This window comes from Phycodurus eques, chromosome 3 (genome assembly GCF_024500275.1).
Source record: "Phycodurus eques isolate BA_2022a chromosome 3, UOR_Pequ_1.1, whole genome shotgun sequence".
Lineage (NCBI taxonomy): Eukaryota > Metazoa > Chordata > Actinopteri > Syngnathiformes > Syngnathidae > Phycodurus > Phycodurus eques.
Window position 1 is genome coordinate 22,732,456 of NC_084527.1, and position 17,586 is coordinate 22,750,041.

The following is a 17,586-nucleotide window of genomic DNA, read 5'->3' on the forward strand; positions in this document are numbered from 1 at the left end:
GATGAGTGGCAATATCGTTCATATCGATGAGCTGTACATTTTTCTATTTATTTATGGTGAGTGGTATTGGCTATACTGTATGATCCGCCATGTTTGTTTGGGTTTGTGTTGCAGGTGCTCCGTGCCTGCGCAGTATGAAGGGCTGGGTGATTATGGGAAAAAATAATAATGACGATTATTTTGATTGATATTGAAATCACGATAAATAAACATGATTATGCATTTATTTTAAAACTTTGTAGTTATTTAACTACAAAACTAAACTTTAAATATAACTTAAAAGAAAAACCAGAAAATAAATTAGTAACAAGTAAAATAACAGGATATTAATATAATAGAAATAAAAATAAAACAAAGAAAAATAAATAGTCCTGGCTAAAAATGTGCCTATGTTTTTAGCCATGACTGTATTGTCTGTTATCCATCCATCCATTTTCATAACCACTGATCCTCACTAGGGTCACGGGTGTGCCGCTTATCTCAACTGACTTCAAGCGAGAGGCAAGGTACACACTGAACTGGTCGCCAGCCAATCGCAGGGCATATTTAAACAAACAACCATTCGCACTCACATTCACACCTCCGGGCAATTTAAAGTCTTCAATGACTGTATCTGTTGTTCCTGCTGTGCGCGGCTTGGTCTCTTATGGGCAGTGTGGTTCGGTGCATGCATTGAACTACTCATTTTCTGTAAGCTAAAAAAAAAAAAAAAAAAAGAGTAGAAGAAGAAAGTCGCTTTATGACTTAAATAACCTTTTTCACAGATTAGAAAGAATATACAGTACGCTAGTGAGTGTTGTTATATTAACTGTCCGTATGTTACTACGACGTTTTTGTGTGAATATTCAGTATTTGAATGTTAATAGCTGTATGTGATCACTACTTTGTGAATTTTCATCTATCACGGGGGGTTGCGGAATGTAACCCCCGGTATAAATGAGAGATTACTGGATATCAATTATCGATACGGTGATACCATCACTAACTCAATATAATGCTTAAGTTGTCTTGATGTTGCCAGTTTATTCCCAAATAGAGGCAAAATCATTAGTTAACCAACCACCTTGCAACTCTTTCATTCTCAGAGTTACCACTAGGGGCCAGTAGCTAACCCCTCCGTGGTGTTTCTAGGCTTCAATGTGGGGCGCAGCGCCGGTGGCCGGTCCACAGTGCGAGAGATCAACCGTGACGCTTGCCACTTCCCGGGATTCCCGGTGCTACAGACACTGCTGCCAAAGCACACCAACGTACCTGACCTCTACTTCCTGTTGATGGCACTCTTCCTGCAGCAGCCTGTCACTGAGCTGCCAGACAGCCTGCAGGTACATGTCAGTACCACAAACCTTTTATACTACTTTATTATTTTACAACTAATTTAGGTGGAATGTCCAAAGTTGAACACAAACTAAAACAAATGGAGAGTTGAAACGCAAAAGTAGATATCTCAATTGTTTTGTGAATTGAGTACAATTATTATTTTTTTTTTTTTTTTTTTTCTGGCTCCACATTGAAGCAAATAATCTTTACTTAGGGTATTGTCATTGTCAAAACCAGACAGTTCCAAGATAATAATTAACCGACAATAAAATTAAACTGAAATGGTAAGTATTATGCTTTGTGAATAAAAATTTATAACAGCTGCATGTGGAAATAGAAATAGTGTTTTCCTCGGTCAAACTGTGACCATTGTATCTCATATAAAAAGCTGTTCAGCACTTAGTAAGAAGAGTTGCTGAAAAAGCCAAAGAAAAAGAAAAACAGTCAGTACTTCAATGGGTGGCTTTGAAGTTTCGTGCGACTTTATTCTTCCCAGGGTGTTCAGCTTTGGAGGCTCCGCTGCATATTCATGAATATTAATTAACCTCATGAATATTCATGTTGACCATTGCCCAACGCTTTGTGTTTCAGTTCGACCTTGATTCCATGTGGATGTTCATCTTTGGCGTGCCGGCGTCCAGCGCCACAGTGGTGGGCTCCATCCACACCTTCTGCACCGAGGCTGCTTTCCTGCTGCTCGCCATGCTGCGTAGCATGCTCAACCTGGTAAGACATAAACCGCAAGATCTGTGCACAAAAGTGTATTGTTTGTCCACAATCAGTTACGGCAAAATATTGTAACACAAATGCTACATTTGGCCACAAAAAGGCAAAGTGTTCTATTTTGTATTGAAAATGATATATTGAGCCACGAAAGTGTAATTTGTGCACTTTGCCCCCAAAACACTATATATTATTACAAAAACAGCATATTTGGCCACAAAAGTGATTTGTGTACAAACATGTTTTACTGTTTTATATATATATATATATATATATATATATATATATATATATATATATACACACACACACACACAAAACATACCTCCTTGGGACGTTGTGTTAAACATAAATAAAAACAGAATACAATGATTTGCAAATCATGTTAAACCTATATTTAATTGAATACACTACAAAGACAAGATATTTAATGTTCAAAATGATAAACTTTATTGTTCTTAGCAAATAATCATTAACTTAGAATTTTATGGCTGCAACACGTTCCCGAAAAGCTGGGACAGGGTCATGTTTACCACTGTGTTACATCACCTTTTCTTTTAACAGCATTCAATAAACGTTTTGGAACTGAGGCACACCAATTGTTGAAGCTTTGTAGGTGGAATTCGTTTCCATTCTTGCTTGATGTACAGCTTCAGCTGTTCAACAGTCCGGGGTCTCCGTTGTCGTATTTTACGCTTCATAATGCGCCACACATTTTCAATGGGAGACAGGCAATGAGACAGACAATAATTTCGTACTGTATAGTACTATGGGTGCATATGGCCTCAAAAACAAAAGTGCTTCAATGTAACGAGCAATCAGCAATATCTGACCACCCCCCGCCCCTAATAGTCTATGGTATCGAGGTTCCACTATGAATATTTTGACAAAAAGCAGATATTTGGCCATAAAAGTACTAAACTTTATCACCAAAAACTCAAAATATTGTAAGAAAAAATAAAGTATTTAACCATCAAAGTACAGTCTTTGTGCACAAACATTTTCCCCAAAACATGAAAATGCAATATAGTTCACCAAAAAAAGTTTTATTTTTGCACAAAAATACCTCATATTGTGCCCCAAAATGCAGTGGTTGAAGGCAAAAATGTGTGTTTCGCGACAGCCGTGGCAGTCCGAGGAGGAGGGATCGTGGCTCCGCGAGTACCCGGTGACACTGATGCAGTTCTTCCGCTACCTGTACCACAACGTCCCCGACCTTGCCCCCATGTGGCACAGTCCCGAATTCTTGTGTGCCCTGGCCGCCGCCGTCTTCCCCTTTAACATGAGACCCTACTCTGAGATGGTAATGTTGCATTTGGCCACCGGAGGGAGACACTGTCGCACATTCAAAGCAAACAGCGACATTTAACACCCTTTACTTTACCTTTTACTACACATGGTGGCTTACTGCTCTAGTGACAACTGTGTGTGTTGCAATTGATTGATTGTTGGAGTTGTGTTTCTACTATTTGTGTATATGTGTGTTTTCTGGCGTTTAAAATATTGAAATCCACAAAATTGAAAGCAGTGTATCAGCTACGCTAAATTGTTAAGTAAATGCTAAAACAGCAAGTTATACACATGCAAGCACAATGGTAATAACAGCGTAGCCTCGCTCTTAGCACGTAGCAGCCAGCGCTAACAGCGTGACGGTTAGCAGGTGAGCGACCTGGACGACGAGGCAGGCTCGCCCATCGAGGAGCTGAAGGCATTCGGCTCGGACTCTGGCATGAACCGCAGCCAGTCCGAGTACTGCAACGTAGGCTCCAAGACGTCGCTCACCAACCACCCGGCCAAGAAGTACGTCTTTGACTTCATGAGGGCGCTCATCATGGACAACATGTGCGTCATGCCCGCCACCAAGCAGACTCCAGTCATTGACCTGCTGCTCGAGGTGGGTGTTCCCGTTCCAACTTCAAACTTTTCATTTTTCACATTCCCTAAATTCCCAGTTTTATGTTGTTGTTTTTTTTATTATATTATTATATATTATTATTATTATGTTTTGATTCCAAATGTTCCCAAAACAATACAGATATTTGACACATCGTCACTGTCAGGTGGAAACCTCGTATGTCCAAATACGGTCTGTTATTTTTATGTATTATTAAGTATTTAAAAATATTGAAAATAGCTTGAGAACAAATCTTTTATCTCTCTTGATCGCTCCACTGTCTGAGAAGTGTCGTAAAACTCTGCCCCTTCCTCACTTGTGTTTTCTTGTCGTCTCAAGATTTAAACTCAGGATGTTAATTCAGACTATAACGAGTGAAAACAGTGAGGTGAGAGACATTTGTGTAAGGCTGTTTTGTTAAAAATCGTATCAAAGGGTGATTGATCACAGCTCTATGCCCCCGAAAACCAATCTTCAGCATACATGGAAGTACTTATTCCATTCCCAAAATTGCCACATTTTCGCACAAAAAAATCCCTTGTCCTTCCACATTTATCCATCAATGCAAACTTCAAAATGATCAGCTCATTCATGACATAATCAGAACTAATTTTAACATTCACAAGATTACAAAATTGATCATTTATTCTACATTTTCCATGTCAATTTATACACGTGTAACCACATTCCTTGACCATTCCAATTAAAAAATGTGTTGCTGATTCAGTAGTTAGTATATACCAAACTGTTTATCACATTCCTAAAATTAACAAATTTGTCAGTATTTCACATATTCCATGTTATTATTCAAAATGTCTTGGCCAATTCAAACCTTGAAACTTCAAAATGTTCAGGTCATACAGGACATAGAAAAATTCCCCAAATTGCCTCATTTGCACCATACAATTCCCAGAATACGAGATATTGTATGTCCTTCTTGTCCTCCTCCTCGGAAATTTCTCGACTGATTCAAACCTTCTAACTTCAAAATATTCAGCTCATTCAAGACAGAACTACTTACTACAGTCCCCAAATCCCCACATTGTCAACATGTAATTCCCAAATCAAGACATGTTTTAAATATTTACTTTGTTCTTCCACATTTCTCATTGATTGAAACTTAAAAATGTTCACCTCATTCAGAATATCTTACTAAATAATTACACCCCCCAAATACCTACATTTTTTTCAGTATTCTACATTTTCCTTTACTAATTGCCAAAATTCATTAAAACATTTTAGAAATACCTCTTTCATTTAAATGATAATTTTTTCAGTCCCTCGTTGAATGTTTCTTCCATTTTAATGACTTCCCTAGCATTTCAGTCTCACATCAGCTCGTTTGCATTCACACGCAATTTCTACAGAAATTTCAATTTGTAGTTATTAATTTTCTCCATTACACTTGTCTACATTCTCTTTAGTGCTCTCATTATCTTGTGATCTAAAGGCGTCTCCGGAGCGTTCCACCAGAACTCAGCAGAAGGAGTTCCAGTCCAACATCCTGGACGGCGTTATGGAGCATCTGCTGGCTGCTGATGTTTTACTTGGTAAGATGCGATCTTTACACTAATCAAGCTGCAAGTAAATAATCATCTCTAACAGCAAAAAGTTGTAATTTGGCACAAGAATCCTGCACTTTGTCCCCAAAGCACTACATATTGGAACAAAAATGATATCTTTGAGCACAAAAGTATAATATTTGTGGAATGGTTGACCACAAAAACCTTTATTTTGCCCCAAAACATAATATACTGTATTGTTACCAAAGTGCTGTATTTTGCCACAGAAAGTGTGTTTGTTCCTTCAAATAGCAAGTAGTAAACCACAAAAAGTTGTACTTTGTCACAGCAATGATACACTTAACCCACATATCATCATATATTGTGACACAAATACTATATTTGACTCTTATGTACTCTTTGTTCACAAAAAGTACACTAGTTGACCACAAAAAGTCATCTTTTGCCATAAAGATCCCTCTCTTTGCCCCAAAACACAATATAGTGTAACAAAAACACTAACAAAAATGCTATTTTGACCACAAAAGGTTAGCATTTGTGTCCAGAATTCTAATGAGTGACCACAAATACCATATTTTGCCCCAAACACCATAAACTGTAACAAAAATGCCATATTTGACCACAAATCTGTACTCTTTATTCACAAAAATGTAATAGTTGTTCGCAAAATGTAGTATTTCGGCAGAAATATTGCTTACTTTGCCCCAGAACACTATTATAAAATAAGAAATGCTATATTTGGTCAAACAGGTTAACATTTATATATACAGAATTCCAATGATTGACCACAAAAAGTAATATTTTATCCCAAGATACAATTTTATTTGCAACAAAATGGTATATTGTTGTTGACCACAAAATGTTTTATTTTATTTTTTATATTATCACTTTGCCACTAAAACAAAATATATTGTAACCAAAACACCTTCTCCTAGGCGAGGACTCATCCCTGCCCCTGAGCAGTGGTGGGAGCTACCAGATCCTGGTGCACAATGTCTTCTACTTCAGCCAGCGCGTGGTGGACAAGCTTTGGCAGGGCATGTTCAACAAGGACTCCAAGCTGGTGATGGACTTCATCGTGCAGCTCATTGGACAGGTAGACACACACACACACACACACACACACACATTGGAACATGATTTAATAAAACTCGAGGTATAAATCTATATTTCTTCACAAAGGTGGGCAAAAAATGAAGTATTCACCACAAAACTTTTGCTCCAAAACCCAAATATAGTGTCATTAAAATGCCTAAAACTAATTCCATCCATCCATTTTTTGAGCTGCTTCTCCTCACTAGGGTTGCGGGCCTACTGGAGCCTACCCCAGCTATCTGCGGGCGAGAGGCGGGGTACACCCTGAACTGGTCGCATATGTGCCAATTGTAGGGCCACATGTAAACAAACAACCATTCACACTCACATTTACACCTATGGGCAATTTAGTCTTCAATCAACCTACAATGCATGTTTTGGGGATGTGGGAGGAAACATATATAAGTATTTGGGCACAAAAATGCTTCACTTTGCCTCCAAAACACACAAAGGTAAAATATTTGAATGGAAACACCACAAAAGTATAATATTTGTGCACAAAATGCAATGGTGGCAAGCAAAAAGTTGTATTTTGGACCCAAAAAACACAATGATGCAAGATTTGTGCATAAAAATACGATGATTTGACCACAAAAAGATGCATTTTGGCGCAAAAATGCTCCCCTTTGCTCACTTATAACATTATATACTGTATTGTAAGAAAAATGATATTTTTGGCCTAGTTGTGCACAAATATGCCATGGTGAACCACCAAAAGTTAGGTTTTGGCCGAAGTGTTTATAAATAATACTAAGCAAATCTTGTTTTTGGTCCTCAGGCCAAAAGGCGTTCTCAGGGTCTATCTCTGGACGCCGTATACCACTGCCTGAACCGCACAGTACTCTACCAGCTGTGCCGGCCGCACAAGACGGTGGCACAGCAGGTGGCGCTGTTGGACGCACTGCGCGTTCTCACCGTCAACCGCAACCTGGTGCTCGGCCCAGGCAACCACGACCAGGACTTTGTGGCCTGCTTGGCGCACAGCTTCATCTGCCTGCACACCGGCAGGTAAGGCTGGCTTGAGAAAGATATGGCAGATTGTTGGCACATGTAGGACACAGTCTGTGGTTTACGGTTTAATTGTGGTGTGTGTGTGTGTGTGTGTGTGTGTGTGTGTGTACGTGTGCGTGTGCAGCAGCACGGAGGGCTTCGGCTTGGAGGCGGAGGCCCGTATGACCACGTGGCACGTCATGATGTCGCCGGAGAACGAGAGCGACGCAGCGCACAACCACGACGTCAGTGAAGGTGAGACAGATTTGTTTTTTTTAACCATTGTTTGCCTTTGTGGAGGTCTTCATTGGAATGGATGGGCTTTTGCAGGACGCCAGCTGCTGCTGAAGGCGGTGAACCGCGTGTGGACGGAGCTGATGCACAGCAAGCGTCAGATGCTGGAGGACATCTTCAAGGTGTCGCTGCCCTGCAACGACCGCGGCCACGTGGACATCACCACGGCCCGGCCCGCCTTGGAGGAACCTGCTCTCAAGAGCTGGCAGAACCACCTGGGTAAAGAACGTGGCATTTTCTTGTCTTTTTGTGCAAGAACGTGGTTTTGAACTGTTCCTGGAACCTGTATTTTTATATTGTCGCTCAGTCGTGTAGTGTAAATTGGTTGTTAATTAATGTATGATTAATTGATGAATTGATCCAGAGCAGAATGCCAACACTCTACTTTTGATCTAATAAACAAAACTTTTACAAAAGTATAACTTTCAATAAACCAGTTTAAACTTAGCAACATACCATTTTAAATTTACCTCGGTGCACCACCAAATCCATCCATCCAGCCATTTTCTTTTACCGCTTATCCTCACTAGGGTCGCGGGCTGCTGGAGCCTATCCCAGCTATCTTCGGGCGAGAGATTGCCAGCCAATCGCCAGCCAATCGCAGGGCACATAGTAGCACTCACATTCACACCTACAGGCAATTTAGAGTCTTCAATCAACCTACCATGCATGTTTTTGGGATGTGGGAGGAAACCGGAGTGCCCGGAGAAAACCTACCCAGACACGGGGAGAACATGCAAACTCCACACAGGCGGGGACTTGAACCCCGGTCCCAAGAACTGTGAGGCAGATGTGCTAACCAGTCGTCTACAGTGCCAAATACAGTCTACCAAATTTGAATAAAAACTGGGAAAACTTTGAATTAGTTGAATAATTAGGTCAGCGGCAGCACGGTGCGAGACTGGTTAGAGCGTCTGCCTCACAGTTCTGAGGACCTGGGTTCAATCCCCTGGCATGTTGTGGCACAATGTAGTACTACACTAAACACGCATAACTCTAAATTCGGACTTGCCTGTATTGTTTAAAAATCCCACAATCAACGCTCGCTTAAAAATCTGCAATATAGTGGTGGCACGAACGACAAACCGCTTAGTAAGACATACAACGTAAGTGTCTTTAATTTCAGTCCACGAGAGGAAGTACATTAGCCGTGGCGAGGCTGCGGCGCCAGCGATGGCGACCCAGTCCAAACTGTCGCGGGTCAGCAGCGGTTTCGGCCTGTCCAAGCTGACGGGCGTGCGGCGCCACAAGAAGGAGAACAGCCTGAACAAGAACAGCCTCTCCGCGCAGGCCAGTGCAAATACAAATTCACGCTCTTAATGGCAATTTGTCAGTAGTGTCACTCACTTTATTTTGACACCACAGGAAGCTTTCCAGTGGATGTTCACGCACATCGCCGTGGTGAGAGACCTGGTGGCCATGCAGTATAAAGAACACCAAGAGGTATCTACTTTGCCTTCAACAAACTTTATTAGCACAACAAGTTTAGAAAATGACACAGAAAGTCACTAAATACCCCAAACTTAATTAGAATATACCAGTCACCCCCCCACTTGTTGCTAGGCAAAATTAGTTGAGCGCCATCATTTGGGCCCCCTAAGACCAATCAAAATTGGAATATACCATTCACGTCCACCAGGCCAATTTTTGCTAGGCTAAATTTTTTCAGCACCTTCATTTTCATCTGCATTTTAGTTTAGTTAGTCTGGTCTTAGCTAATAAACACACAGCCACAAACCTACTGTATGAATATGTACTACCAATAAAATGCTAGCTGCTCAAGTAAAGTTGCACAACAACCTCCTTATGCCTTTTTTGATTAATGCCTTATGGGTTTTTTTTATGCTTACAAGAAATGCTAAGAAGAAAAAAATGCTTGTTTTAAAAGTTTAAAAAGAAATTTATTTATATATGTGTTTTCGTGCCTGACTGAAAATATTTCTAGACAGGAAAATGCAGTTTGCTGCTCAATGGGAATTTAAGAAATAAAACAGTTGATTAATCTAAAAATGAAAAACAATTGGTCATTCGTTTTTAAGTGAACTGGCTTATTTCTTCTTGTGTATTCATAATTATCAGTATTATTATTAATATAATGTATCCAAATACTTGATTATTCAATAAAATCTTTAGTAGGCTACTGAAATAGCAAAATATTCGATAGCTGCAGCCCTGCTCCCAACTTTGGGGGAAGGGTTCTTCCATTTCTAACAGGGCTATAGCACTGCACAAAAGTAAGGTCCATAAAGACATGGATGACAGAGTCTGGTGTGGATGAACTTGACTGGCCTGTACTGAGTCCTGATACCAACCCGACAGAACACCTTTGGGATGAATTAGAGTGCAGACTGAGAGCCAGGCCTTCTCGTCCAACATCACTGTGTGACCTCACAAATGGCAATATAGTGTACCACTTTATTCCTGATACTGTATATTATGCCTTTTTTTTCTTACATTGTATTGTAGGCAGGTACGTTTTTTCGTTGGTTTTCATTAAGTATAATAACCAGGGTTGCTAGGCAGAATACTGTATGTGTAAGTCTAACATGTGGTGTTTGTGTTTTTTCCTGTCTTCTCCCAGCGGCAGCAGAACGCGCTCAAGTACGTGACGGAGGAGTGGGCGTCCATCGAGTACGAGCTTCTTCGCGAGCGAGGCCTCTGGGGCCCGCCTATCGGCTCCCACCTGGACAAGTTCATATTGGAGATGACGGAGGGCCCGTGTCGAATGCGCAAGAAGATGGTTCGCAACGACATGTTCTACATCCACTACCCATACATTCCCGAGACAGAAAACAACATGAACTCGGCAAAGGTATGCCTTTTAAGTAAACTTTCCAATCTGCACGCTAGGCAGAATTCATTGAGTCTCAAAGACCAATAAAAAAAATTAATATACTTGTCACTTCAATCGGCCACTTGTTGCACGGCAGAATTATTGAGTCACCAAGACCAATACAAAAAAAAAAGCAAAAATAAGAGTCAAGCCCACTAGGCCCGTTGTTACTAGGCAGAATTTCTCACCCACCATCAGTTGTGCATCTAAAGCAGGGCTGGAGACTTCGACCAAATTGGTCGCACATGCAACCTTTTTGTCAGCTTGTGCGATTAAAAATTTAATCTTGTCGCACTTGCGCAAGTCCATGTTTTAATGGTTGAGACTCACCTTATTTTCCACTGCAATCTCCTCCTCCTGCACACTCCCAGAAAGAGAGAGAGAGAGAGAGTCATTTTTAAATGTATGGCAATCATTTGGTTGTAGTAATTAAGTGATTTTCCCAGGGGAAGAGGGTTAGGAGCCTTCACTATATAAGAGCTGGACCCTCTGAAACTAATTATCACATAAAAGAAAAGCCTTTGTTTGTTTGTTTTTTAATTGAATTGACCTGTTTTGACTGCCACTGCTTGTTGCTGACAAACTTGTTCATAGTAAAATATTTTGCAAATCTCATATCTCAAGTCACTGTTAATCTTTACTTCATACTTAACTATGGTATGCCATGTTCATGCTCTACCTCGTCAAAATAGGGCACGACCAACTGAAGAAGTTGTTGGCACCAGCGCGACTTGTGCAAAGGTTAGCGTAGAGTCCTGTAAAACCAAGAAACGGTCTAATAACCTCACTGGGCCACTTGTTGCTAGGTAGAAATTTTTGAGACCCAATATTAATTAAAAAACAATCGACATGGCATACCAGTCCCCTCATGTGGTCACTTATTGCTAGGTAGAATTCAATAAGTCCCGAAGATCAGTACAATTTTCAATTCAATTCAATATACTAGTCACCTCATTAGGCCAATTGTTGCTAGGCAGACTTTTTTGAGAGCCAATATATATATATATATATATTTAAATACAAAATTAAATTAAAAAAAAAAAAAAGTAAAATATTTAATTAAAACAAAAAACTTAAAAGTAGGAATGAAACTTTTTTTTTTTTATTATTATTATTATTTTAAAAATTTTTACAAAGAATTTGTCTTGTACCATCATTGGTGCCCCAAAGACCACTAAACAATTGGCATGTACCAGTCACACCCACTTGGCCACATGTTGCTCGCCAGAATTCTTTGAGCCCCAATAACAAACCGGTAAAGAAAATTTGAACAAATGAGCCATGCCTAATCATTCACTTGTTGCTATGCAGAATTAAAAACAATCTATATTTAAAATTAAATTCAACTAATGTTGTTTTTTTTAATACCATTTTTTAATAAAAATTTTTTACCCCCTCCCGGGGCAGAAGCCAGTGCGCTACCGCCGAGCCATCAGCGCTGACAGCAAAGAGTACTACATGCGCCTACTGTCGGGCAACCCCGGAATGTACCAACACTCAGTGGAGCACAGCAGCGTGGGCGAGACCACCCAGCACGAACCTGAGCACGGAGAGGACACCATAGCCAGGGTCAAAGGTGACACACACAGGACAGGAAATGGTTGAAGGGGCTACTTGACCAATGACCGCTTTGTTCTTGGAATATTGTGGTTTAATTCCCCTCAAAATAATATTTTTTTTAATCCTCAATTGCACTTTTAATCCCCCTATTGCACTTTTCCTAAATACTTAATGCTTGGTAAATTGTGCATTTTCTTTAGAGAAAAATACCAACTTGTTCTTGATATATTCTGCTTTTTTTTCTAGAAAGAATAAAAAAAAGAAATCTTGGTGTACGATGGCTTCTTTTAAAATAAAAATGTGCTTTTAATCTAGCTACACAGTGGAACCTCGGTAAAATGGACCCTGATATAACGGATATCGGATAAAAATGGACCGTCAGGTCCAAACAATGGGTACATCTCAAGTCCCTTAAATGCAATGTTCCTAGCTCCTCGCTCCTTAAAACATTGAACGCGACCTGCAAGTTGTTGTAACGCCACCACATTAAGGAGCATCTCAAGTGTCTTAAATGCACATGAAGGAGCAAGCCTTGAGCGTCGAGGAGCCTCCATGGACTAGCTTAAATCGAGAAATGTGTCCAAAAATATTTTCCATTTGTCTTTTAAACTGCCGCCGACAAAGTTTGTTAGTTCCAGAATCTACATTTTTTTTTTGTAATATAAGAGTAGATAAGATAAAATATTTTGTTAATATAGTTAGCCAGAGCTGCTGGGAATCGAAAGTTATCAATATAATTTCACCATCATTCCAGGCATACTGTGTTGCGTGTTTACTACAGTACTGTTTTTGTTTTAATTCCTCATTTAAAAAAAAAAAAAAAAAAAAACACCGTTCAAGTAACACGTTTTTGCGATTGTAGGGTGAAAGCTGCAGCTGGCTACTAGTGTGGCCTAAATAGGTGGCAACAATGGGGAAATGAAATGCCAGTATTTTGAGGATAATAAGTCATCAGCAGCATACAATATTGAAAAAAGAGGAACTATAAACTAGTTCATTTTTGGACCGATGAACTTAGTTCAAAATATTTAATTATTAACTATTTTATTTTTGAATCATCAACTGAACTTTGAACTAGTTCGTGTAGAAAATGAACCTTCCCAGCACTGATCCTGTATTATTTCACATCTCAATATACAGTATATCGCAGGTTTAAAGAAATTGCAATGTCATTTTTTTCCCAATATCGTGTGGCCATTGTGACCATGTTGAATGTGGTGAATTTCCAGGCATGTTACAATAAGTATTACACGTTTTGGGGGGGGGGGGTTCTCATAAACTGTCATTTTTCTTGGACAAATAACATTATTCATCTAATAAAATGGCATTTTTTTCTAAAAAAAAAAAAAAAAAAAAAATGGCATATGGCATGTATAATTACCCCATGGCCTCTTTCCAAATTTTACCATTTCTTCGAAAAAGATAACACTTTATTCTTAATGTCTCTTTTCTAGAAAAATATAACTTAATTCTCATATTTACCTTTTTTTTCTTGAAACATTATATAAAATAATATATATGTGATATTAAAAAATATAATAAAATACCACTTATTCCCAATACATTACTTTTTTTGTAGGAAAAAAAATACAACTTTATTGAAATACGACTAACATTATTTTAACATAATGTTGCCTGTTGGAGAACTAACTATTCATGCAATATTATGCCTTCTACTCCATTTTTCTGGATATATAACAGTATTTCTTTCCTCAGGTCTGGTGAAGGCACCACTGAAGCGCTCTCGGTCCACGGCGGATGGCGGCGACGAGGATGCTCAAGATCAGATCCAGGATCAGCTTCTGGAGTCGGGTGGGCTAGAGGAGGAGCAGCAGCAGCAACGCACTGACAACACAGCATTGCTGCGACTACTGGAGGAGGGGGAAAAGGTACACACATAAATGCAAAAAATAAAATAAAATAAACACTTTATCCTAGAATTTTTTTTTTTTAATAAAAGTAGGTTTTTTTTCCTGTAAAAATATGACCTTTTTTTAATTCCACTTTTTTCCAGAATTTTTTTTTAACTTTCTTCTTGAAATAGAAAACAATTTCTTGAAAAAAAATAATAAATTATTGTTTACACTTTTGTCTTGTGAAAAAATAGTTTTACTTTCAAATCGTACCTTTTTCGCAGCCAGTTCAATTCACATGAATGGGAGTGGGAGAAGAGCTCATAATAGCTCCCTCTCTTATGTCACCCACACGTCCAATCTCAACCAACTAACGTTCTCTGTTAGTTGGCCAACAATGCAACGCTTTCTTACAGCTAATGTCCTGTCTTTTGTTGTTATTTAAAACCTCGCTCTGTCTGACTGAAATCTTAAGTAAATATCCATTATAATACAAAAAAAAACACAGCGGCACTATGAAAAACTATACTGTTGCACAGTAAAACTCTTCCTGCATAAAATGGATACAGATTCTCCAGTCTGCTTGGCCTAACAGCTGAACAGGAATTTTTTTTTTTTTTTTTTTAAAAGAGGGGCTATTTTGATCTCATACTTCGGTCCCAATCATGTGAATTGAAGTTGCCGCGATGACCATCGCTGACGACAGTGAATGCAAGCCTTGCTATTTCATCCACCACAGTTCCATTAAAAATTACAAATATACTAGTTATTGTTGTAAAACACAACATATGCATATTTTATAGAGTGTATTTTTATGGCTCTGCAGAAGCTGAGATTCGTTTGCTTAAAACCTAGAAATGCCATCTTGCCGTTCAGATGAGTTGAGTGGGCGGGAAACAGCCACAAAGAGGTCAGGTATAATATATGAATATGTATAATTATCAAAACTACATCACACCTTTGCCGATTTCAAATCGTTGTTTGCAAGCGGTTTTGGGGTTCCAAGGGCTTTTGCCTTCAAACAACAAACCGCATGGATGTCAATCTTAGACCATGTCACAGACTCATATTATGCATGAAACAGTAGGAAAAAATTGATTCTGATGGAAGGGGACCTTTAAGGACAACCAAATTCAGTTTTCAGGACACTTCAATTCCCTCTTTTGCGGCAGCAGGCAACAAGGTATTTATGTTAGTATTATTATTATTAGTAGTAGTATTATTAGTATTATTTTCAACATGGGAGATTTTTAGCTACCTGTGTGTTGCCACATTTTTTGTCTGTTTCTAACTATCAATTGTATTATTATTTGTATATAGTTTTCACGTTATGATGGAGATTGGATGGGTTATTTAAACCAGTTCCTAAAAAACAACTTTTGTTTATCGTGCCTGTGGGGGAATTCACATCCACCAATCGCTCGTACAGACACACATTCCAAGAAGTTGATGCGTCAAAATTACTGTGATATTTCAAATGGCGTCACTTGCCCTAAAAACTCAACTTCACTAGCACCAATGGAACCTTATTGGTGAGAAGAGCAGTGTAGGCAGTAGAATAGGTCATGTACTTTAGCAATCAATTGTTTTTTGCACAAATTTATTTATTATGGAGGATTTTGGAGGCATTTTAAGTGCTCGTTCCATGTTTTTTATAAAATTCCACAAAGATGGCAGCCGCTTGTAAAGTTGCTACGGAAATCTCAAGAGATATACACATTTTGATGTGGTGTTTGTTTGTGTGATATGTGTTTAGATCCAGCACATGTACCGCTGTGCCCGTGTTCAGGGTCTGGACACCAGCGAGGGTTTGCTGCTCTTTGGAAAAGAACACTTCTATGTCATTGATGGGTACACCATGACCGTGTCCAGAGAGATCAGGGACATCGACACGCTTCCTCCCAAGTACGTCTAGACTTTAGTACTGCCTTTCTAAAACTTTTTAAGCCACGTACCACCCTTCAGCATCCCAAAGCAGTTGGCGCACTAAAAAAAGTTGAGTAGTCTTACCCAAACATTTTTAAGATGTAGACACCCCAACATCATTAACATCATAATCAACAGGCCCAAAAAGGTGGCACACCCCCTTCAACATCCCCAAATAGTTGGCGCACCCCTTCAACAGCTGGGAAGATTTGGCGCACCCACTTTACATGTCAAAAGAGTTGCCACATTCCCTCTTCTCCACCCACACCGTCTATTAAAAAGGTGTAATACCATCTTTACCAAACTTTTTAAAAAGGAAGGGAAAACAACATTTTTGGGGGGCAAGAATATGTTGTATGTGCTCCACTAGTCTAAACATTGTATCCTGATTAATATTGCATTTGTGGAATAAATATTATCCATCTATCCATCCATCCATTTTCTGTACCGCATATCCTCACAAGGGTCGCAGGCGTGCTGGAGCCTATCCCAGCTATGTTCGGGCGAGAGGCGGGTTACATCCTGAACTGGTCGCCAGCCAATCCCAGGGCACATAAACAAACAACTATTCACACTCACATTCACAGCTACGGGCAATTTAGAGTATTCAATTAACCTACCAGGCATGTTTTTGGGATGTGTGAGGAAACAGGAGTACCCGGAGAAAGCCCACGCCGGCACGGGGAGAATATGCAAACTCCACAGAGGCAAGGCTGGGATATGAACCCCGGTCCTCAGAACTGTGAGGCAGATGTGCTAACCAGTCGGTCACTGTGCCGCCCAGGAAGAATTACACAGGTAAATTCATCAATTTACATCAATCTCAGGGGGTGGACATGTTGGGCATTATGGCCCTCTGATGTCGACTGAAATTAACGTCACAATTGCCCTTGCAAACGTCATGGGACCAAACGCGCAAATCAGGACATTGGGCTCCGTGTGTATGCTGCGGTAACTAGCAGAACTATGGATTGCAAGTTTGGGTGCAAACCATCATGTAATCAACGTGCTAGTTATTGCAGCAAACACGGGGAGTCCGATATCCTGATTTCAGGGTTTGGACATGTGACATTTGCAAGCACGAAGCAACTTGTGACGTTAATTTCAGTTGCCCAACATGGCTTTCCCCTGAGATAGGTGAAAATTGATGAATTTATCTGTTTAATTCTTATTCCACAAACGCAATATTAATCAGTATACCGTGTTTAGCCTCGTGAGGTCACATACAACATATTCTTGCCCCCCCAAATTTTGCATTTCCTTCCCCTTAAAGCCATGCACTCACTTAACATCTCTAAAAAAGTTTGCACACCCCCTTTCCCCAGCAAACACCTTCAGAAAAAAAGTTTAATACATACAATCGCTGGCAAGGTTTTTAAGTCACGCACCCCCTTTAACATCCCAAAAGGAAAACCCATTTTAACTTCCTAAAAGAGGAACCCCTTTCAAAAATCACAAAAGAGTTGTCCGTAACCCCTCTACCCCGCACACATCCTTAAAAGAAAGTCTTTCCCAAAGTTCTTAAGCCACGTAAGCCAACCTTCACCATACCCAAATAGTTTTCACACCCCTCTTAAA

The 17,586-nt window shown here is 39.6% G+C and overlaps 1 protein-coding gene across 2 annotated transcripts in view; it reads left to right on the forward strand.

Annotated features, from left to right (window-relative positions):
- The window catches only part of wdfy3 (WD repeat and FYVE domain containing 3), a 109,982-nt gene that overhangs the window by 72,481 nt on the left and 19,915 nt on the right, over nucleotides 1-17,586 (forward strand). Inside the window, exons 31-45 of one of the 2 annotated variants that reach the window (XM_061672726.1) lie at nucleotides 1,132-1,328; nucleotides 1,909-2,043; nucleotides 3,164-3,343; nucleotides 3,701-3,934; nucleotides 5,385-5,484; nucleotides 6,393-6,553; nucleotides 7,331-7,560; nucleotides 7,688-7,797; nucleotides 7,873-8,055; nucleotides 8,963-9,126; nucleotides 9,202-9,279; nucleotides 10,418-10,648; nucleotides 12,080-12,245; nucleotides 13,946-14,118; nucleotides 15,839-15,987. In XM_061672726.1, the coding sequence (XP_061528710.1) occupies nucleotides 1,132-1,328; nucleotides 1,909-2,043; nucleotides 3,164-3,343; nucleotides 3,701-3,934; nucleotides 5,385-5,484; nucleotides 6,393-6,553; nucleotides 7,331-7,560; nucleotides 7,688-7,797; nucleotides 7,873-8,055; nucleotides 8,963-9,126; nucleotides 9,202-9,279; nucleotides 10,418-10,648; nucleotides 12,080-12,245; nucleotides 13,946-14,118; nucleotides 15,839-15,987 (2,491 nt within the window). Of the gene's footprint in view, nucleotides 1-1,131; nucleotides 1,329-1,908; nucleotides 2,044-3,163; nucleotides 3,344-3,700; nucleotides 3,935-5,384; nucleotides 5,485-6,392; nucleotides 6,554-7,330; nucleotides 7,561-7,687; nucleotides 7,798-7,872; nucleotides 8,056-8,962; nucleotides 9,131-9,201; nucleotides 9,280-10,417; nucleotides 10,649-12,076; nucleotides 12,246-13,945; nucleotides 14,119-15,838; nucleotides 15,988-17,586 lie in introns of both variants that reach the window. The other variant, XM_061672725.1, reaches the window with a different exon arrangement.